This window comes from Heterodontus francisci, chromosome 20 (assembly GCF_036365525.1).
Source record: "Heterodontus francisci isolate sHetFra1 chromosome 20, sHetFra1.hap1, whole genome shotgun sequence".
NCBI lineage: Eukaryota > Metazoa > Chordata > Chondrichthyes > Heterodontiformes > Heterodontidae > Heterodontus > Heterodontus francisci.
This window is the reverse complement of record NC_090390.1, coordinates 72,089,220-72,113,289: the sequence shown is the minus strand read 5'-3', so window position 1 is coordinate 72,113,289 and position 24,070 is coordinate 72,089,220. Positions and strand designations below refer to the sequence as shown.

General features: G+C 42.6%; 1 protein-coding gene across 1 annotated transcript in view; it reads left to right on the top strand.

The window, feature by feature from the left end:
- The window catches only part of rbm20 (RNA binding motif protein 20), a 231,325-nt gene extending 208,218 nt beyond the window's left edge, over positions 1–23,107 (top strand). Inside the window, exons 12-14 of the mRNA XM_068053005.1 lie at positions 707–826; positions 2,137–2,258; positions 22,658–23,107. Of these exons, the coding sequence (XP_067909106.1) occupies positions 707–826; positions 2,137–2,258; positions 22,658–22,780 (365 nt within the window). The 3' untranslated portion in view covers positions 22,781–23,107. The remainder of the gene's footprint in view (positions 1–706; positions 827–2,136; positions 2,259–22,657) is intronic.
- Positions 23,108–24,070: the final 963 nt, after the last annotated feature.

Sequence of the window (24,070 nt, the reverse complement as noted above, 5' to 3'; positions counted from 1 at the left end):
CAGTGAACAGGTTATTGCTGAGTAAGTGCTGCTTGATAACACTATTGATAACCTCTTCCATCACTTTGCTGATGACTGAGAGTAGACTGATCGGCTGGTGATTGATTGGGTTGGATTTGTCCTGCCTTTTGTGGGCAGACAATACCAAGGTAATTTTCCTCTTTGTCAGGTAGATCCCAGTGTTGCCTAAACAACTTGGCTAGAGAGGCAGCTCGTTCTGGAGCGCATGTTTTTAGCATTACTACTGGGATGTTGTCAGGGCCCATAGTCTTCCAAAACATTTCCTGCAGGAAATAATATAATTGTTCCATGCTCATGAACAGTGGCGATCTTAGCCAAGTGAGATTAACGTTTTGACATAACATTTAATTCATCAGATAGGACACCAGTATGCAAAAACAAAGAATGGCATATCCAAGATAATTGGACCATCTTGTCACACAAAGAATCTGACTAGAATCCAGTTATTTGCAAATGATATATATCAGTACATAATAACTGTAACAATTTTGTCCTTCCAATGGTCATTCATTATAAATATGTCTTTTATAATTTGATTATAATTAATTAACAAAAGTTAATTAAAATGCATGCTGTCTTGTGGCAAGTAGCATTTTATGTGCTGCCACTTACCGCTATTCGAGTGATCTAATGAATGAGCAGAGTCAAGTAGTGGCTGTCTTGATTTTTACTTTTCTTAATTCAGAAAACTCAAGCCAGCCAATACCAGAATCAGCTGGAAACAATCAACAACTGCCAAATATACAACAACCTCAATTACCATGGGAGCAGGACAATGTTTTCTACAACATTAGCATCCCTCTAGGTAAGTACTGGTGCTGCTCTGTCAAGATATCTTGTTGTATTATAACAGATTTTTTTGAATACTGTTCACTTCGGGAGCTCTCAACAGTTAATGTAGTGCAACTGTCAGCATTTGTTTGAAACAATTAAATCTAAGCAAGTTCCTGCTTAATGTTACCTTTGAGATCCATATTCAAAGCACAGTTTTGAAAGGGGAGTTCTAGAATGAAGGTCATGTTTCAGAGATTGGGGGAAGAAATTTAACTCATGACTCCATGTTGTGCCCAGGGAAAATGGGTTTTGGGCTCTAGATTTCACATATCAATCTCTCACGAGGAATGTACTTTTCTTCCTCTGCTCTCACTGAGCCCACGACTTGTAAAGAAAAGTGAATGGGAAGGGTTGGAAGTAACAGATGATGAATGGCAGCTCCAAGCAGTGTCAGAATGTGTGTGTGAGTTCAGTGAGAAGAGAAAAGGAGGGTAAGATGAGCCAAATGCCCGGCCTCGCCAGTTACGATGTTTTAGACCTGCCTTCCGCTCACTAGATCATTAACTGTCTCTTCTGTTGGGGCAACACTTGAAATGATGGTGCTCCTCTTCCTGTACACATCTCTTCTTATTACTAGCTTGTCCTGCAAGAAGAAAGGGTTTGTGTTAATGTGTGGCCTGCTAAAGGGTTTTGAAGATTTGTATGTCAGGGTAGAATAGTGTAGATAAAAGCAAAATACTGCGGATGCTGGAAATCTGAAATAAAAACAAGAAATGCTGGAACCACTCGAGTGGTTCCTAGAATAGTGTAGATGATGTGTGACCACCTGTATCAGCATATATTTAGACATTTTTACAAACCAGCTATTCTTTTGGACTCTCTGAGTATGTCCAACAATTTACTGCACATTTATATAAAATTACCTTGTCTTCACCATGACTTCCCTCCATCCCCATTATGGCTGAGTTTTCCTCTCCCTAGCCCAGGAGTGTTGAGAGGTCAACTGTAACACCCCAACTGTTACCTAGGCTCAGATCAACTTAATTGCATTAAGCAAGAAATCAAGGTGCTTTGTGATCTGTTGGACTCCTTTACCGGTGAAGCTTTCAGGAAAGTTCCGTTCAAAGTATTTTTCATGTTAAGGTGAAAAATTAAACAGTAGATGGAATGAATTAAGAAAAGCACTAGAATCCTTCAACTCATAGAAGTTCAAAGAGAAAAAGTTGAAATGTTAATATTTGTGTTCCTATATTCCACATTTTAGAAAGGCCCCTGAACCTTCCTGTTCATGGGTGGTATTTTAACAGACATGTTCTGTAATTGGTGGCTCTCATTTTTCAGGTGTTGAGTTTGTGGAAGCTAGAACAGGATTTTACTGCAAGCTCTGTGGCCTCTTTTACATTACTGAGGAAGCAGCAAAGACAAGCCATTGCCGCAGTACTGTACATTATAAGAATCTGCAGGTAAGTGAGAAAAGAACTACCTGATTTTATTCGCTTACAAGATGTGGGCAATGCAGAGAGGTTGCATTTATTGCTCGTGATGGTGATGGTGTTCCTATGCTGATGTTAAGTAGGATTTCAGGGTTTGATCCAGTATAATGAAGGAACAATGATACATAGCCCATGCCAGGATGGTGTGTGACTTTGAGGGGAGCTTGGAAGTGATGGTGTTCCATTGATGTTGCTGCTTTTATCTTAATTGATGGTGGAGATAGTGGGGCTGGGAGATATTGTTGCAGTAACCTTGGCGAGTTGTTGCAGTTCAATCTTGGATAGCTCAACACCAAACAGAAAAGTGGCATTACAAAGAGCAACTCCAGCCATGATCTAATTGAATAGTGGAACAGGATCGAGGGGCTGAATGGCCTCCTGTTCCTGTGTTCTACTTTTTCAGTCAGTTGTGCATCAATATGTTTCATTTTTCTAAAGGGAGAGGAGGAATAGCAGTGGAGGGCCAGAAAAGTCTGAGGCTATAAGGACCACCAAGACTCATTATTGTCCTTGGCAAAATGTCTACTGCTGGCGACAGAACCATTTCCACTGAGGATTAATGTGTTAAAAGACTAGCCGCAGCATTCAAGCCACGGGTAAATTGTGCCATCTCCTGGGATTATATGTGGCAGCATCTCTGGTCCCATAAATGGTAGAAGTGGCAATGGCACAGTTTATTTCCACTAAATGCTTCATCCGGATAATGGCAGGAGACTTGGCAAGATTCAATCAGTTATCAGTCCAGAGCTGCATTACCCAGAATATAGATTCCCTGCTTTGACATGCTAATAAATACATTAAAATCAGCACCTGCACGCAACAGCAGGGAAATATTTTTCAAAAGACATCAACAGTGAACAATCCTTGTGCCAGAATGGGTGAGTTGAAGGCGCACCCAATATTGGGCCTTGAATCTCAATTAAATAAGACCGGTGAGCTGTGGACACAATCTGGGTGTCCACCCCACTGGTGAGTTATCATTGGATTTCAGATCATTGCATCATAGGCAGCAGCCATCACTAGCTCCTTGGGCGGGGGAGGTGGGGCTGAGGGAGTTGGTGCAGTTGGCGTTTGGAGAAGTGATTGGGAGGGAGGGACAATTGAGAGGCAGGGGGATGTTTGGGAAGAATGGGGGCATTTTGGGAGAAGAGGGAGGTAATCGAAGAGAGAGGTACGCATGAGATGGAGGGATGTTACCAAGAAGTGGGGTAGGGTCGATCAGGAGAGGGAGGTGGCAATTGAGAAGCAGGGGCCATGTGGGAGCAGTAAAGGTCTTCAGCATTACAATGGAGCATGTATTTTTTTTTAAACTTTTTTTGTTGGTGACCTCCGGGTCCCTCTCAGGACTGCTGGTTAGGCCACATGTAAACCGTGTTTTCCGGAATGCAGCTGGCCCAGATCTGGCTACATTCAAGGCAAACTAATTTTTCAAAGGGGGCTTTAAACAGGAGTTAAGCCCCTGTTTTTATATGTAGAAGGGCTGTTTCAGGAATGCGTCCGAGATGCCTCTTTATTCTGGCTTTAACTTTTTAATTAATGTTTTAGCTTTTTCTGACTCAGAATGTGCACACACACACCACCTGCTAAACTGGATGCTTTGGTGAGCAACTGTACCATTCTCACGACGTCAACCAATTTCTCGGTCAGGGTATCATCAACTGCACACATTTGGCTGTCCAAGCACTGGTGACATTAAACAACATGCTTGACAAATCTACTAGAATTCTTCGAGGATGTAACTAGTAGAGTTGATGAGGGGGAGCCAGTGGACGTGGTTTATTTGGACTTTCACAAGGCTTTCGACAAAGTCCCATTTAAGAGATTAGCATGTAAAATTAAAGCGCATGCAATTAGGGGCATTGTATTGCGATGGATAGAAAATTGGTTGTCGGACAGGAAACAAAGAGTAGGGATAAATGGGTCTTTTTCCGAATGGCAGGCAGTGACTAATGGGGTACTGCAGGGATCAGTGCTAGGACCCCAGCTATTCACAATATACATTCATGATTTAGATGAGGGAACTAAATGTAATATCTCCAAATTTGCAGATGACACAAAACTGGGTGGGAGGGTGAGTTGTGAGGAGGATGCAGAGAGACTTCAGGTTGATTTGGACAAGTTGAGTGAGTGGGCTAATGCATGGCAGATGCAGTATAATGTGGATAAATGTGAGGTTATCCACTTTGGTAGCAAAAACAGGAAGGCAGATTATTATCTGAATGGCTATAAACTGAGAGGGAAATATGCAGCGAGACCAGGTGTTGTCGTACATCAGTCGCTGAAGGTAAGCATGCAGGTGCAACAGGTGGTAAAAAAGGCAAATGGTATGTTGGCCTTCATAGCCGGAGGATTCGAGTACAGAAGCAGGGATGTCTTGCTGCAATTATACAGGGCCTTAGTGAGGCCACACCTGGAATATTGTGTGCAGTTTTGGTCTTCTTATCTGAGGAAGGATGTTCTTGCTATAGAGGGAGTGCAGCAAAGGTTTACCAGACTGATTCCTGGGATGGCGGGACTGACGTTTGAGGAGAGATTGAGTCGGTTAGGATTATATTCGCTGGAGTTCAGAAGAGTGAGGGGGAATCTCATAGAAACCTATAAAATTCTAACAGGACCTGACAGGGTAGATGCAGGAAGGATGTTCCCGATGGTGGGGGAGTCCAGAACTAGGGATCATAGTCTAAGGATACGGTGTAAACCTTTCAGGACTGAGGTGAGGAGAAATTTCTTCACCCGGAGTGTGGTGTGCCTGTGGAATTCGCTACCACAGAAAGCAGCTGAGGCCAAAACATTGAATGTTTTCAAAAAGGAGTTAGATATAGCTCTTGGGTCTAAAGGGATGAAAGGGTATGGGGCAAAAGCGGGAACAGGCTACTGAGTTGGATGATCAGCCATGATCATAATGAATGGCGGAGCAGGCTCATAGGGCCAAATAGCCTACTCCTGCTCCTATTTTCTATGTTTCTATGAAAGGAATGCTAATGAATGAACATCCAAATGCTTTGCAACCACCACTGAATCACAATGTAAAGTTTCCAGGGAGTGCCCATAATATCCACATCTTCAGGTAATTGAAGACCATTTGGAGAGTTGACTTCCAGAAGCTTTGTTACCCACTTGAGACATGGATCATGACATCTTTATACAGTGGAAAGAAAGGGGGAGAAACGATTTACATTTATACAGTATCTTATCACAACTCTCAGATGCATCTCATAATACTTGATGTGATATGAATTGCTTTGAAGCACAGTTAGCCAAACACAGCACCATTTTATCCACAACAAGATTCTACAAAAAGCAATGCGCTGCAGAGCAGTTAACCTGTTTTTGCGAAAAGAATTTTGGGAGAATCTCCTGCTCTGCTTCCTATATTGCCTTGGGGTCTTCGATGTACACCTGAATCGACAGAACAGGCTGAAAGAAAGACCCTCAGTTTTAACATCTCACCTGAAAAATGACACCTCTGACAATAGAGCAGTTTCTCATTATTGTATTGGATTGACATTTTAAGTCATGTGCTGAGGCCCTCGGGTAGCAGTTAAACCCACAAAGCATACAACAACATAAGTAGGCCCTCCACCATAATACACCAAGGGGCCAGAACCTATGTAAAACCCCTCAGGCTGTATGTTTAGCATGTTGTATATTGTAAATATAACCTGTAATTGTAAGTGTAGTGAATCACCTCAGAGTGCCACATACTGGATTGAAAGTAACTGATCTGTATTGCACTGTAATGTCAAATTTTAACGGTTATGCAATGTACCTGTAAAAATTTTTTAAATAAAGTATATTTTTAGAGAAAAAAACACAAGTTCAGAAGGCAAGGACTTTAGAGTCATCGGGCGAGATTTTAAGACCAGCGGTGAGCTCAAAAGGCCACTGGCAAAAATCCAGTCCTTTGAACGCTATACTGAGGGTTTCTAGGAGTTCCTGGCTTGCTGCTCCTTTGATTGTGACATATTGCCATTGACTCCATTCCTCTCCCTGGCAACTGTCTGAGGCTGAACTAGACTGTTCACAACTTCAGTGCCATATTTGACCCCGAAAGGAGTTTTCAACCACATATCTGCGCCATCACTATGACGGCCTATTTCCACCTCCATAACACTGCCCGACTCTGTCCCTGCCTCAGTTCTTCTGTTACAGAAACTCTCATCCATTCCTTTAAGAACGTAAGAATATAAGAAATAGGAGCAGGAATAGAACTTTTGATCCCTCGAACCTGCACTGCCATTCAATAAGATCATGGCTGATTTGATCATGGGCTCACCTCCACTTTCCTGCCTGCCCCCATAACCCTTAACTCTCTTGTAGACCAAAGATCTGTCGAAATCAAACTTGAATATATTCAATGGCCCAGCCTCCACTGTTCTCTGGGGTAGGGAATACCAAAGATTAATGACCCTCTGAGAGAAGAAATACCTCCTTATCTCTGTCTTATATGGGAGACCCCTTATTTTGAAACTGTGTCCCCTAGTTCAAGATTCTCCCACGAGGAGAAAAATCCTCTCAGCATTTACCTTGTCAAGCTCTCTCAGAATCTTATGTTTCAATAAGATCACCGCTCATTCTTCTATACTCCAATAACTATAGGCCCAGCCTGCTCAACGTTTCCTCATAAGACAAACTTTTCATCCCAGGAATCAACCTAGTGAACCTTCTCTGAACTGCCTCCAATGCAAGTATATCCCTCCATAAATAAGGAAACCAAAATTGTATGCAGTACTCTAGGTGTGGTCTCACCAATGCCCTGTACAGTTATAGCAAGACTCCCCTACTTTTATATTAATTTCTCCTTGCAATAAAGGCCAACATTCCATTTGCCTTCCTAATTACTTGCTGTACCTTATGCTAACTTTTTGCGATTCATATACGAGGGCACCCAAATCCATCTACCGCAGCATTCTGTAGTCTCTCCTCATTTAAATAATATGTTGCCTTTCTATTCTTCTTACCAAAGTGGATAACATCTCATTTTCCCACATTATATGCCGTCTGCCAAATTTTTGCCCATTCACTTAACATGTCTATATTCCTTTGGAGACTCTTTGTGCCCTCCTCATAACTTGCTTTCCCATTTGTTACAACTGTGTGAGGAAGGGGTCTCAGGCTTCCCTTTTGCCCTTTTCCTGGTTTGGCCGTAACAGGGTTTATATTTTAAAACACAGTGTTTTTAGCTCACAGCCTCAGCGAGTCCTTGCTCACTGCACTCTAATTGTAATTGTAATTGCAAAGCGACCACGCAGACAGGTTTTCTTAGCTTTAAACAAGAGGGATGTAAGTTTATTAGCCTTACCACTCTAACTCAGTTAAAATTACTAAAATACGTGACACAACCAAGCGAGCATGCATACGAGATAAGGACACACAAATAGATACAGAGGGGGTGAAAGAATTAAAGGGGAGGTTTGGAGGAGTAAATGGAATTCAGTTACTGTCTTTGGTTTTGCTGTAAAGTCCTTGGTTGAAATTGTGGTCTTGCAGTTCTCGCTGGGGCGCAATGCACACTTTCAAACTTGCTTCTCTGGTACCAGAAGGCTGAAGAGGTCCCCTGTCTTGAGACTTCACCTGCTTTTGTGGGTCCCTGGGATTTTGCTTGAGAGAGAGAGAGACAGGGAGAGAGAGCTTCCTTCTCTTTGGTCTTCAAATTGCAGTCTGCTCCAAACCTTTCTGTGATGCACAATTCAAACAGCTCCCAGTCAGGCCAGCAGGTGAGTCATGTGACCAGCTCTTTGTTTTGATGCAGCATCTTCTGTGAGGTTTGTGGATTCTCAAAGTTCTCCAGTCACATTCGGTGGGTTGCGTAGCTCTGTCTTTTACACAGACAAAGAAGGGTGATAATTATGTTTACCCAGACCAATCTTGCTAATTGAATCAGTGAGCACTTCCATTAACTCTCTATTCAACTGTCTCTCAGAATGTAAATGTGCAGCCAAGTTTCAGCTGTCCAACTCTGTGGTCTTTTTTTGAACAAGTTCTATGCGATGTCCAGCAAAAGGGTTCAAAAGTAGTGTTCCATCTGATGAAATTAATATGTTTGCATTTGGTAGATGTGATTTCCGTCACACACTTAACTTTGTATCATCAGCAAATTTGGCTACGAACACTTGGTCCCTTTAATACAGATTGTAGATAGTTGAGGTCCAGCACTGATCTCTGTGGCACCCCACTAGTTACAGTTTGTCAATGTGAAAATGGCTCATTTATCCCAACTCTCTGTTTCCTGTTAGTTAGCCAATCCTCTATCCATGCTAATATATTATCCCCAACACCATGAGCTCTTATCTTATGCAGAAACCTTTTATGTGGCACCTTATCGAATGCCTTTGGAAATAAAAACACACTACATATACTGGTTCCCCTTTATGTTTAGTTTAGCTTAGAGATACAGCACTGAAACAGGCCCTTCGGCCCACCGAGTCTGTGCCGACCATCAACCACCAATTTATACTAATCCCACACTAATCCCATATTCCTACCACATCCCCACCTGTCCCTATATTTCCCAACCACCTACCTATACTAGGGGCAATTTATAATGGCCATTTACCTACCAACCTGCAAGTCTTTTGGCTTGTGGGAGGAAACCGGAGCACCCGGAGAAAACTCACGCAGACACAGGGAGAACTTGCAAACTCCACACAGGCAGTACCCAGAATTGAACCCGGGTCGCTGGAGCTGTGAGGCTGCAGTGCTAACCTGCTTGTTACATCCTCAAAGAACTCTAATACCTCCAGACTTGACCATTCTAATGCACTCCTGGCTGGCCTCCCACATTCGGCCCACCATAAACTTGAGATCAGTCAAACTCTCTGCTTGTGTCCAAACTCATGCCAAATCCCATTCACCTATCATCCCTGTGCTCGTTAACGTATACTGACTCCTGGTTAAGCAAGGCCTTGATTTGAAAATTTGAATACTTGTTTTCAAATCACTCCATAAACTCGCCTCTCCCTATCTCTGTGATCTCCCCCAGCCCTACAATGTTCCGAGTTTTCTGCGCTCCTCTAATTCTGACCTCTTCAGCATACCTGATTTTAATCGCTCCACCATTGGTGGCTGTGCCTTCAGCTGCCTAGGCTCTAAACTCTGAAATTCCTCCCTAAACCTCTCCACCTCTCTACCTCGCTTTCCTCCTTGTTATGACTGAGGTGGGAGGAGTGCACTGTCTTTTCTAGTTCCACTTCTCCACAGGTCACAACATATATTTAAATGTTTACCCAGTTACCAATGCGGTCAATCATATACTCTACTCTTTATCCCAGAATAAAATACACCAACCAGGTTTCTTTAATAAACAGCAAAATGATCAGTTTATTATAAAACAAGATTTAACCAGTAACGAAGCAAAGCATTAGCACACAGATTGAAATATGAAAGTTCCCTTTTTACCTTAGCCCCTCATACACACACACACACACCGGTTAACCTGAAAATAGAGATTTTCGCTTTAGAGCTCTGTACAAAAAAAAGACAAAAAAGAATACTTTGGCCAAATACTTGCTAATTCTTGAAGAAAATAAAGAGAGGACATGGAAAGATGTCAGTTGTCCTTTTTTGGTTTGGCGTCCCAAATAAGTGTAGATAGCTGTCACTGAAATCTTTCTAGGACAGTTCTTTTCAGGCGAAGTTGAAGATCAGTTTGGCAGGCTTTCCAGGAGAAATGTAGCATCAGTTTCTCTGTTTCTTACACTTGATTCGCAGGAAGTTCTCAAAGAGATGGAAGAGGGTGAGCTGATGGTGACTGCTCCCTTGGCTGGTTTTCTCCAACTGCCTTCAAAAGAGTTCACACCCCAACGCACTGTCCAAAGCGAAACCAAAAACAATATCTCAAGAGTCAAGCCTCCTGACCCCTATAAATCTTGATCTGTCACCTCTCCCTAAGTCAAAAAGCCCCTGCTGGGTATTTATCTGAAGACAGGTGACTTCTAGTAAATGTTGTTTTCAAACAAGACATCTCAGTGTCCTTTTAATGACCCCAATGAAAAAAAATCCATGGAATCCTTTTCAGTTTTCCCAAATAAAGCAATGTCCATAATTCTAAAATACATGAGTCCTCAAAAAATACTTAACAGAAAATATAGAAGTATCATCATAAATATCCTTTAAGACACTCCTTAAAACCTACCTCTTTGACCAAGCTTTTGGTCCATCTGTCCATCTGGCTTGGTGTCATTTTTTTTTTGTTTTATAATGCCTCTGAAGTGTCTTGGGATTCTCTGAAGTTAAGGTGCTATATAAATACAAGCTGTTGTTCTATTGTTGTGGTTGATTACAATTTCACAAACCTGAAGTGCATTCCTCTCCTTCAGTTTGTACATCATCAATGCCAAGTACAGCTTCTCAACCAATCCTCTCCATGATAATGTTTTCTCAGGGTTTGGAAGTTTGGTCTGCTGATAACCTTCACCCATCTGTGTTCTATGCCTTTGGTTGGAAGTAACCTTTTTCTATAAGAATAACAGAAATATGCATTGAATGAGTGAGTGAAAATCTGTGTGAATTACATTAAGTAGAGGCATATTTTTATGGCCTTATGCATCTCTTGGATCACTTCCAAGCATTTTGGGCTGGATTTAACGGGTTCCCCGGCAGGATTGGAGGTGGGGCGTATGGAGTATTGTGATGGGTGGCAGTAGCGGTGGGGTGGAGGCCCCGTCGCCCAGCAATCTTCCTGCGGCGGGATAGGCCAACAATGGCCTTCCCGCCTAGAGGCCAACCGAAGCCTTTAAGTGGCCTATTAATGGCCAATTAAGAGCCACTGCCCACCACCCCTGGGATCTTACCAGTGGCTGGGGGATGGGCCCCTACTGCACGGGGAGGATGCCTTGTAAGATGAGGTGCCCTTCCTGCGAGTTTGGGGGGGGGGGGGTCCCTCCTCTGTGGGCAATTTGTGGCCCATAGAGGACACCCTCTGGGAACCAATTCACCCCCTGGGACACTCCTCCCCTGGACCACAAGACCACCCCCCAGACCCTTTCACCAAGGCCTTCCAGACTGGCCCCAGCCACTCCGACTCACTTACCTGAGTCTGGGCTTCCACCGCTGGGCCTGAGTCCAAGGCCTCTACCGTACTGGCACAACACTCCTAGTGGCACTGCCAGCCCTTGAATTGTCCAGCAGCTCTTGGGGGTGGGATCCCCGTCTTTAAAGGGACAAGGATCCCACCTCCTGAAATTTACATTTAAAAATACTGGAAGATCGCTCCAGCGCGCCGCGAAAAGGCAGAAGTCAGGTTCCCTCCGCCTTTTCGGCCTGGCGTCAGGAGCCTCGCCTCCTACCCAAAATCCAGCCCTTTGTGTACAGAATGTCTGAAAGCTCCTGGATGCATTACAACTGTAAGAGTCAATAATTATAGTCAGCCTTGGGTGATTCTCATTACATGATTTTAGGCTTCTTTCTTGTATCCTGCTGTGTAAATTCTCAGCCATCCTTATTACTATCATTTATGCTTTATTTACACATTGGAGCAATGAGGGTTAACTATACTAAGGCACCTAAGCAAAACCCATCTGACATCTGTGACTTACTTTATCATCAGTCATTAATGACATATTTGGCAGGCAACTGTTATTCATGTTTAATCGAATTTCTTATCATGGAGCTCATCAATACCGTCATATGTCTTTCCAGACTCACTTGGTTTTCAATTCCGTGTTGATCTCTATCTGCTTCATCCTCTGGACATTGGTGGCTTGCCCCTGCATTCCATAGAAAGCACTAACTGTGACAAATGCAATCTGCAGTCCATGATCATCATTCCTACTTTACACCCTGGGGTAAATTCTCCCTTTCGGTGCCCTCCAGTAGCACATATCGGAAATTCAGGCATGTGCCTCCTATGATTTTTCATCCATTAAAATTAATGGTGTCTCTCCATTTTTCAAGAAATTACACACACCTTAGCTGTAATGGCTCACAGTGACTGGCTAGGTAGCTGATTAGTTCATTTACTTGCATTTTTACAGGTGCTTTTCAACTGGGGCTTTCAGTTATGTTTTTTTCAAATTCACTTGAATTTCCAGAAAGGACTATAAAATTGGCCGTTTCTGTGAATTCATTTAAATCCTCAACACCGAACCCCTCCCCCACACCCCCCAAAGCTCCCTGGAGATTTGAATCAAAGTAAATAAGATTAAAGCAACTATATAGTCTGTCCTGAATCTCTCAGCCTCCAGCACACAACAAAAGCCCAATGCTTACAAATTCCATTTAGCTGCCTCCAACCTTGCAAATCTTTTTAATGTGGAGAATCCTAGCTAATAATCATTTAAGCGACTGACATATGCCGAGTGAAGCAAAAAAAGAATTTATTGCAGAATAATATTCCCTTCCTTGTGCGCTTGAATTAACACCAACATGAGATGGAAATTAAGATCAAAGAACCCTTAGACAAGATTAATGGAGAGCTTTATATCAAAACTTTGGTAATTAAGTTAAACAAAAAACATATGTTATATTGCAAGTTCTTTAGAACTTTCAGTTGTGTACTTATAAGGGCATATTTCAAAGGAAATGAATTCTCAGTATAAATACTTGCTACTTCCATCTGAACACTTTGATCTGATAGTTCTATGCTTAAGATCTAAAAAGCCCATGTGGGGATAAATTATGAATAAAAGTTCAGTTAAGAACTTGTCATTGCTTGTAGACTATATGAGCAGGATTTCAATTCCGGGGCGGGACCCCGACATCGTTTTCATTTCCTGATCATTACACCGCACCGTGTTGGCAATGTGCACACGTTGCAATCTTAATTGAGTTGTGTTTGCTATCCAATTAGTAGTGGCGGTCACAGGAAGGAGGCGGGACACTGGCAGCAGCAGGCCGGATTTAAAGGACAAGCGACAGCTATTGCTGTGGTTGTCGTTTGTGTCATTGATGCAGCTGTGCGGTAGGTAGGTAGGTAGGTAGGTAGGTAGGTAGGTAGGTAGGTAGGTAGGTAGGTAGGTAGGTAGGTAGGTAGGTAGGTAGGTAGGTAGGTAGGTAGGTAGGTAGGTAGGTAGGTAGGTAGGTAGGTAGGTAGGTAGGTAGGTAGGTATTTTTGCATTCCTATTTGAGGTACTTCTGGAGGCAGTGATAGCATAGAGAAGTATCCTGTTCCATGCAAGTGGCATAAGAAAGCTTGCAAGGCTGGCCAAGAAGGCATAGCTGCAGGTGGCTCATAAGGTCAACAGCAGAGGACTGATGAGGAGGAAATGGGTTCAGTGTAAGAGAGGTGAGCCCAAAGATAGATGCAGATGGCATGCCTCCTGGTCAGCAGTCACCAATGTGTGAAAGAGAGGGGTCTCCTGTGGGTGCATAGTGTTCTCCTGACCATAGAAGAGATTTGTACATTGCATCACTGATGACCCATAAGCATAGGTCATTATCTGAGCACTATTGGACAGTGGGATGACAGGGAATTCTGCAATGTTCTATGTGAATGAACTTGCAAGATGTGAGGGAAAGGAATGTTGTCCTAATGGCATCTTTCTTCACCTCACAGGCCGAATGGGAGAACAATGCCAGGGAGACACGCTTGGACAGTGGGGTTCTTCTGTTCATGTCACTGATGCATTTTTGAGGTGCTGACCCTTGATCTGGCCAGAGTGGCAAGTTACAAGGATGTTGGAGATGGAGAAATGAGAGTCTAACCTAGACAGTGTGAAAAGATCTCAACATCTCCAGGTTCAGGGGATGCATAGCAATCCTCCATGTGTGATGAGCTGTCAGTGCATAAGCTGCCATCTCATTATTTCAAACAATAGAAGCATCTGATTATTGTGCTGATTTCTCATGACCACCTTCTCTTATATCTCCCACAGGGCCAGCTGCAGAGGAGAAGGAATTAAGACACCACCACCATGTTCTAAAGCAGTCAGAGGAGGAAGACACCCCAGAGCCTGCACCGTCACATCTTTCTTGCACACTGTCCACCAGCACAGATACTCACACCTTGGTGGGTCCTCATGCATTATTAGAGATGGTGGCATAGGGTGAAGCACAGTTCATGTCAGAGCAGGAGGATACGGTGGAGGCAGTGTCAGATGTGGCCAGTTCCCCTCGGAGGATGGAGGACAGGCACAGCCCTGCTCAGCAGGGTGGGGATGCAGAGCCTGGGGAGTCACAAAACAGGCTCTACCTGGAGAACCAGTGTGAGATGTGTGTCCACATGTCAGTTACCTGAGGCACTGAGGAGTTATGGGATGAGAATAGAGGAGTCTATTCATCTCATGTACTCCATAATGTCTCTGTGCTTTGAATGCTTAAGCTCCTCTCTTGAGAGAGTGGCTAACCTCAGAGCCATGTGTGGCAGCACTCACAGTGGTTGCAGGAATAGTGCTCTGATATGGACAGAATGCATGCTGCTGTCTGGAGTGGATGCCAGCTGTGCCCCAGCTGGTGGTTCCCTCTAGAGATCAAGGGTGCCATGAATGGACAGATGTGGCAAGAGATGGTGATGAGGGGGCCACCCTTCATGGACTCCGTCATCATCTGACTCCAGGGCCCCTCCGACAGACAAAGCATCTGCAGAGTCAGCCTTGTGAAAGAGGCTGCCCCTGCAATGATGCCAGTGCAGCAGTCTTTGGAGGTGCCCCCCAAGTACCTCTGCACTGAGGCTGACTGCCATGGGCAGCTTAGACCCAGACAGGCACTAGCAAGCAGCCTGCTTCAATCTCATCCTCAGCCACAGGGGGAGTAACCTGTAGGGGTGGCTGTGAGCACAGACCTGCATGTCGGTGATGTCACTTTGTGGGTGATTCTGTTGCATGTGACATCAAACTGTTATGTGATAAAGTAATGGGGATGTTGTTGCACTATGATTAAACTTGTGTGTTTTCATTTCACTGTGGTGAAAAATCAGGGTTAACAGGGCAAAGGAGTGTCAGGTGGAGACTCTGGAGCCTTGCAGTAATTCTGCCATTGGATGGTTGACTTTGGTTATTAACGGATGCTTGCTCTCACTCAGATGAAGGAGGACCTTCTCTCCATGTCCTGCAGACTGAGTATCGCTCAGGTGAAACATGTCTGAATCAGAACGGCCCTAGAGTCAGAAGTGTTTTTTTTTTTTAGAAGCTTGGAACTTAAAACCAAACTAATTTTGTCCAAGTTGGTGAGCTAAATGTGGGGGAGCATCATGGAAGTAGCAAAATATGGCAAGGTTGAAGTGAAAGGAAAAATGTCAGTACAAAAAGTGGAACACCAGATTAGGTTAGGATAAGTTTTAGAAAAGTGCGAAGCAAGGGAGCTGAGGTGAAGCGGAAGGAGCAGTTGGCTCACAGGACTGGAGAGTAACAGTGGAATGTTTTTTTGAAAAGGGGATTGCATTAGCAGAGAATTTGTGGATTGCGTTAACCCATTTATTTTAAATGCATTTGTCCGCCATTGCCACCTACAGTAACTTGCAGTCTTATATGTTTCAAGAAAACAAATGTTTGAAATGCACAGTGGATTGATTAGCTTCTAACAAGAAAAAACACAGTTTAATGTCTAGTTGTAACCCTTCACCAGAATTTGGTTCTACTGTTAATTATCCTATGTGAAGTGATCCAAAAATATTTTTCTTAAAATTTAAACTGGTTAAATCTACATACAATCAGTAAGTACCCTGCCTGTCTCTGGGCTGCTATGAGGCCTGGGACAGGAACAGATGCAGGAATGGGTCACTTTTGTCTTAAGAAAATAGATTGTGAAGGCAGTGGGGGTTATTGTAGGTACACATTGTAGAAGATTTCAGTTCAATCAAACATAGCAAAAAAACACTACATTTTCTGGAGTGTATTGATGAAGTAAAGGGGAACATGGACACGCACTTAAATCTCATTGGAAAATCAAGTGCCTGGGTAAGGCATCTTGTCGTGCTTTAGTGCTAATGGACTGTCGTTAGGATAGCACTAGCTTTGTGTTTCTTATATAAAATGAATTAAATGGAAGTACTGCTATTCGTGACTGTGACACACCGCTATGCTTTAAAAGGATCAGGAGTTTTTCCGCTGGTTTGTAATGTCACTGGCATTACTGACATTAATGCCACAGCAGTACTGGAAGTCCCTTAAGGGTTAGTACTTCCAGACTTCAAATGAAGCAACATCACAGTCTGAAATAATTGACTAGATATAGGGTTACTCATTAAATTTGGAATGTTTAGTTCTCTGGCCGGAGCAAAAAATAGCTGACACAAATCCAAATTTCATGGAGCATGGTAACTAGATGACTGTTTCTTGGAGACAGTCCAGTACAGGAAGCACAAAACCAGTCAGTACACTCAGATTGAATATCTCACTAGTTAGCCCTTAAAGGCATTACATTAAAATTAACAAAGGGTCAAACGAAGGGCTTGGGTCTCATGGAGGACATCCACAGGGAGCAAAAACAACACTCCAGGAGATGTAAGATTGCTGACTTTATCTTACATAACTACAGAGATACAGTTGGCCACGTGGTACATGTTCAAATATAAATAGATTGTTAAAAGTGCTCCAATGAAGACAACCTGCATGTTTAGAACGTTGACTCAGTTTACCCCTAATCAGAAAACAACAGGTGGGTGTCTCAATGCTTACTAACTTCACCTGGTTAAATTCTATTAGTCAGCAGTGTGTAACTGCATGTAGTGCCTTATGGAAATAAATCACTTCCATCTCATTGGGAAGGAGAAGTTCCGTATAACCTGACATTTTCCAATGAATCAAATAATATAAGAACATAAACAAACTGGAAACAAGAGAAGGCCAGTTAGGCCACCAATGTCCATTCTTTCTACAGATCATATGTGATCCATTAAACTTTACATTGCCATAGAATAGTTACGACACAGAAGGAGACCATTCAGCCTGTCATGTCAGTGCTGGCTCTCTGCAAGAGCAACTCAACTAGTCCCACTTCCCCGCCCTTTCCTTATACAGACGATTATCATTCCAGATCCTAACTGCTTGCTGTGCAAAACAATTTTTCCTCATGTCACCTTTGGTTCTTTTTCCATTCACCTTAGATAGTGTTTTCTGGTTTTCAACCCTTCCGCCAGTGGGAACAATTTCTCCCTATCTACTTCATCCAGACCCCTCATGATTTGGAATACCGCTATTCAATCTCCTCTCAACCTTCTCTTTTCTGAGAAAGACAACCCCAGCTTCTCCAGACCTCCACAAAACTGAAGTCCCTTATCCCTCGGACTAGTCTCGTAAATCTTTTCTGCACTCTCTCTATGCTACACGGATCCAAGCCAAATGGTGAAGAATGAAGCTAGACACAGATCCTTTTCTTGGTAGTCGGTTTATTCACAAAATGCAACATTACATATCTCTGCCTCCTGTTTAACCATCGGTGTCCCAGCAGGCTCTCTTGCTATCCCCTCTAAGTCCTTAATTAAACAATGCCTTTCACTTGTGTGTCTTTAACAATATAATTAATCTACCACTAATACTCTAATGCCTTCACATCCTTCCTAAAGTGTGGTGCCCAGAATTGAACACAGTACTCCACTTGAGGCCGAACCAGTTTTTAATAAAGGTTCACCATAATTTCTTTGCTTTTGTATTCATAAAGCCCAGGATTCTGTGTGCCTTATTAACCACTTTTTCAACCTGCCCTGCCACCTTCAACAATTTGTGCACTTACACCCCCAGATTCCTCTGCTCCTGCACCCACTTTAGAATTGTGCCCTTTATTTTATATTGCCTCGCCTTGTTCTTCCTACCAAAATGAATCATTTTATACTTCTCCGCATTAAATTTCATTTGCCACGTGCCCACTCATTCCACCAGCCTGTCTATGACTTCTTGAAGTCTGTCACTATCCTCCTCACAGTTCACGATACTTTCATGTTTTGTGTCATCTCCAAATTTTTTAATTGCCCCTGCACACCCAAGTCTAGATCATTAATATAGATGCCAAAAAGGGTAATACCACAATAGCTTCCTCCAGTTCAAAGAATTCACCGCTACTCTGATTCCTGTCACTCAGTCATCTTCATATATAATACTGTCACAGTCCCTTTTATTCCATGGTCCTTAACTTTGCTGATAAGCCTGTTATGTGGCACTTTATCAACTGCTTTTAGAAGCCGATGTACACCATATTAACTACATTACCCTCATCAACCTTCTCTGATACCTCATCAAAAAGCAAGTTAGTTAAACACGATTTTCCCTTACCAAATCTCTGCTGGCTTTAGTTAATTGATCCATATTAGTCCAAGTGACTGTTAATTATGTCCCGGATTATAATTTCTAAAAGCTTTCCCACTACCAAGGTTAAACCAATTGGCCTGTAGTTGCTGGGCTTATCCTTACACCCTTTTTTGAACAAGGGTGTGACGTTTGCAATTCTCCATTCCTCTGGCACCAACCTTGTTCCTAAGGAGGATTGGAAGAGCCCATGGGATCCAGGGTAATTTGGTAAATTGAATCCAAAATTAGTCTAGTGGAAGGAGGCAGAGGGTGATGGTTGAGGGTTGTTTTTGCTGATGGAGGCTTGTGACCAGTGGGGTACTGTAGGGATCGGTGCTGGGACCCTTGCTGTTGGTAGTGTACATTAATGATTTAGACGTGAATATAGGAAGTATGATCAGTAAGTTCGCAGACGACACGAAAATTGGTGGTGTCGTAAATAATGAGGAGGAAAACCTTAGATTACAGGACGATATAGTTGGGCTGGTAAGATGGGTGGAGCAGTGGCAGAAGGAATTTAATCCTGAGAACTTTGGGAGGACTAACAAGGCAAGGGAATATACAATGGATGGTAGGACCCTAGGAAGTACAGAGGGACCTTGGTGTACTTGTCCATAGATCACTGAAGGCAGCAGCACAGGTAGATAAGGTAGTTAGGAAGGCATATGGGATACTTTCCTTTATTAGCCGAGGCATAGACTATAAGAGCAGGGAGGTTATGTTAGAGCTGCATAAAACACTGGTTAGGCCACAGCTGGAGTACTGTGTACAGTTCTGGTCACCACACTACAGGAAGGATGTGATTGCACTGGAGAGGGTGCAGAGGAGATCCACCAGGATGTTGCCTGGGCTGGAGCATTTCAGTTATGAAGTGAGACTAGATAGGCTGTGGTTGTTTTCCTTGGAGTGGAGAAGGCTGAGGGGGGACCTGATTGAGGTATACAAAATTATGAGGGGTATTGATAGGATAGATAGGAAGAAACCTTTTCCCTTAGCAAAGGTTTCAATAACCAAGGGGCATAGATTTAAGGTAAGAGGCAGGAAGTTTAGAGGGGAGTTGAGGAAAAAAATTTTCACCCAGAGGGTGGTTGGAATCTGGAACACGCTGCCTGAAGGGGTGGTAGAGGCAGGAACCGTCACAACATTTAAGAAGTATTTAGATGAGCACTTGAAACGCCATAGCATACAAGGCTACGGGCCAAGTGCAGGAAAATGGGATTAGATTGGACAGGTGCTTGATGGTCGGTGCAGGCACGTTGGGCCGAAGGGCCTGTTTCTGTGCAGTAAAACTCTATGACAGATTATGGCCAGTGCCTCTGCAATTTCCACCCTTACTTCCCTCAGTATGCTCAGATGCATCTGACCTAGTCCAGATGACTTACCAACTTTAAGTACAGCCAGCCTTTCTAATACCTCAATTTTTAGCCCATCCAGTGTCTCAACTACCTCCTCTTTGACTATGTCTTTGGCAGCATCGTCTTCCTTGGTAAAGATAGATGCAAAGTTTTCATTTAGTACCTCACCATCTGTCTCCATGCGTAAATCCCCTTTTTGGTCCCCATTCAGCCCCACTCCTCCTTTTACCACCCTTTTATTATCAATATGCCGAAAGAAGACTTTTGGATTCCCTTTTATGTTAGCTGCGAGTCTCTTCCCATATTCTTTCTTTGCTGCTCTTATTTTTTCACTTCACCTCTGAACCTTCTACATTCAGCCTCCTTCTCATTTGCATTATCAGTCTGACATCTTGTCAAACAAGCCCTTTTTCTGCTTCAAGTTATTCTCCATCTCTTTTGTCATCCAGGGAGCTCTAGCTTTGTTTGTCCTACCTTTCCTCCTCATGGGAATGTACCTCGATTGTACCCAAACTATCTCTTCTTTAAAGGCAGCAAATTATTCTGTTCCAGTTTTTCCTGCCAATCTTTGATTCCAATTTACTTGGGCCAGATCCATTCTCACCCCATTGAAATGGCACCCTCCCTTAATTAATTATTTTTACTCTGGATTGCTTGTCTTTTTTCCATAGCTAACCTAAACCTTATGATATTATGATCACTGTCCCCTAAATGTTCCTACCTCATTCCCCAGAACGAGATCCAGCAATGCCTCCTTCCTCGTTGAACTGGAAACATACTGATCTCGAAAATTCTCCTGAGCACACTTCAGAAACTCTTAACCCTCTTTGCCCATTATATTATCACTATCCCAGACTATATTAGGATAATTAAAGCCCTCATTATAACAAGCCTATAATTTTTGCACCTTCCTATAATTTCTTTATAAATTTGTTCCTCTATATCTTTCCCACCAATTGATGGCCTATGGAATATATCAGTAGTGCAATGGGACCTCTATTGTTTCTTAGTTCTAACCAAATAGGTTTTGTCCTTGACCCGTCTCGGACATCCTCTCTCTCCAGCACGGTAACATTCTACTTCGTCAATACTGCCATTCCTCCTCCTTTCTTTCCTTCCTTATCTTTCCTGAACACCTTGGCCCCTTTTCCCAGCCCCTTGGAGACACGGTTGGAGGGTGGGAGGCCGGGAAAGTAGTGGGGAGTCACTCCCCAATGCATTCCTGCCTCCAGGATGCATGTTGGCTACCTGCCCCTCTTTAAATACTTAAGACCCCTGTTAGGGGTGATTTTATGGTCTCGCTGGCATTTTGCCAGCAGCATAGTGATCCCCTGATGCACGGGGAGGCTGCCAATTCCATGGAAGCAGTTTCCCTGCAGCAGGCTGGGGGGCATCGGAGCCAGAGGGTCCATGCCCCACTAATAGGCCTGCAGGAAGGAAGGCCAGTTCTGCGGCTCCAACGACTGCCCACAGAGCTTTCACTTCAATTTTGCTTCCACCTTCCCCGCTCTGCATTATTAACTTAATTTTATGTCTCCAAGTTGAGACACCCTTGAGGTCTCTGACCTGCCTCAGCAGTGCCCACCTCTCCTGGAAATGTTGATCTTTTAAGTAGGATCCCCACTTATCTGGAGCAGGCACCAGATCTGCAGCCAGAATATATTAAAATGGTGAGGGGTGGGAGTTGTATGGGAAGTCTCAAGACATGATCTTAACCAGGCTGATTGACCCTGTAGAATCTTTTGGCACATGGATTGAAAACACCAAATTCATGAGCAAACATTCAGTAATTCATAGTTAACCCTCAGTTAGAACATCAACAGCAATTTCCTCTCCACTGCTCCTCACAACATTCTAACCTCTGACTCACTGATGCAACATTACAGGGGATCCACTCATCTAGGTTAATAATGCTGAGTATTAGAAGTATGCTTTTGTTTACATTATTATCATGGTTGATTTACTCTGTTCAGGATTATTTTTTTGTTTCATGTTTTCTGCAATATTGTCCTACCTAAGTAAATGGTATAATGGACCTCTGCTGCTAAGGAGATCAGTGTAACAGTCCTATACTTTCTAGATAGAGATGTTTTATAGTATTCTGTGGTTTTTATCAATATAACAGTAGTGAACTTCCCCGATGATCTGTGTAACAGTTCTCCACCACTTCAGAGATCTGTGAAACAATCCTATACTTGTTAAAGAAGGATTGGTGTCAATATTTTACTGTCTAGTAGTATAGTACTGCTGAGTTGAGGTGCCCCATGGCAATCCATACTGTTTTAGAAGTTAGTCTAATATTACTGGTCTGCAATCTTGAATGACTAATCCACTTTTTAAAGTGTGTGGCGAGTTGAAAATTTCCTACATTACATCAGCGACTAGACTTCAAAAGTACATCATTGGCTGTAAAGTGCTTTGGGACATCCTGTGGTTGTGAAAGGCTCTATATAAATGCAAGTTTTTCCTTTTTAAAATCTTCCAAATATACGTTAAATTTAGTTACAAAATTAAGATGCTGTACTTTGTTCTATACATTATCTTTCACTGGATGATTCGACAGTTTCAAAGAGTAGATAGAGTGGATGCTCAAGTCACAATATCATGAGAGGGGATGTAAATGTCACATTGATGTTAAAGGGAAATATTTAAAATGCTTGAATATTATCTTCAAATGATGGAGCTATTGCCAATCAGAATTTAAAATGTCTGGGGATTAATTTTAAATGATTAGGTGGTAATCTGTGTGGCATAATTATGATTAGTTTTGTAATTTGCACAACTTTTGCAGAAGTTTTATCTTGAGTCTTTTTGCAAGCTTTTGGTTATTTATGAAAGACTTTTCTTTCCGTGACAGAAATACCTTGCACAGTTAGCTGAAGAAAGCCTGAAGGAAGGTGAAAGAGCCAGAACTCCTGGAACAGAGGAAGAAGTTGGGATTATGCCACAGTTTGAAAGTAAAAGATCTAATCCATCCTGAAACAGCCAATTAAGATTAAGCTTCAGAATCACCAAAATCAAAGAACAAATGGAACGAAGGCCTACTTCTTAAGGATTGTTCCAGGATGTGAAGCATAAGTACCACACCAGGCCAAGAAAGGGCTGACAGAGAGAGAGAGAATCCTTTTGATTATTGCGGTACTTTAGAAAGGCATCTTTATCCTTATTCTTCACTGACCAGGCAAATCATATTCAGGGAATTTGTAGTTTCTAATTGTCACTGAGATCATGATTAAATGTATTGGTTTGATGAAAGAATTTTACTTGGACCATTTCATATGGGTATTAATTTATGTCTAAATAACATGTTGCTCGATTCAAGAGCATATAATTAAAACTATTTTTTTTCCAATTCTGTATAATTTATTAGAAGCAGTGGAAATCTTGTAGAAAACACTATTATTTAGAAAGTTGTATCAGGCAAACAGATCTGAATTTAATAAACATTTTATTGAAAGATTTACATTGATTGTTTTATTGCTAGAGACTCATGAGATCATTTTTCCAGTTTTCTTCCCCATGCTCACCGGAAGGCATTGGTTGGTGCTGGACTATGTTCCACAGGTGTCAGAAGCCCTCTGTCACCTAGCCCAACAATCATTCTTCACATATGGGGTTAGAATATGACTACCAACAGCTTATTTGGCCATATTAGGTATCACAGCTGAGTCTGATCAAGTCATTTAAAACAAGATTCCCTCACAGTCCTATTCACCCATCATCTCCATGCTTGCTGACTTACATTAGCAATACCTCAAATTTAAAATTCCCATGCTAACAGTCAAATCCCTGCATTGCCTGGTACCTCCCTATGTCTGTAACTTCCGCCAACCCTGCAACGCCTCAGGGAAACTTTTGTTCCTCCAATTCTGGCTTCTTGTCCATCCCTGATTTTCATCCACCATTAGTACCCATGACTTCAACTGGCTGGGCCCTCAGCTCTGGAATTTCCATCCTAAACATTTCCCCCTCTCTACCTCTCTTCCCTCTTTTAAGATGTTTCTTATAGCCTAGATCTTTGCCCAGACTTTTGCTCACCTTGCCTAATATCTCCTTATATGGCTGATTAGACTCCTGTGAAGAACCTTGTGACATTTTATAACATTAAAGGTGCTATATAAATTAAAGTTGTTGGTGGATATAAAAGATTCCAGGGCTGTTCATGAGGAAAGTAGAGGGTTCTTCAGATGTCCTAGCCAATATCCCTTCCATCAGCCAAAGCCACCAAAAAACGACACCAAATATCTGAATTAAAATAAGAAAACTGTAA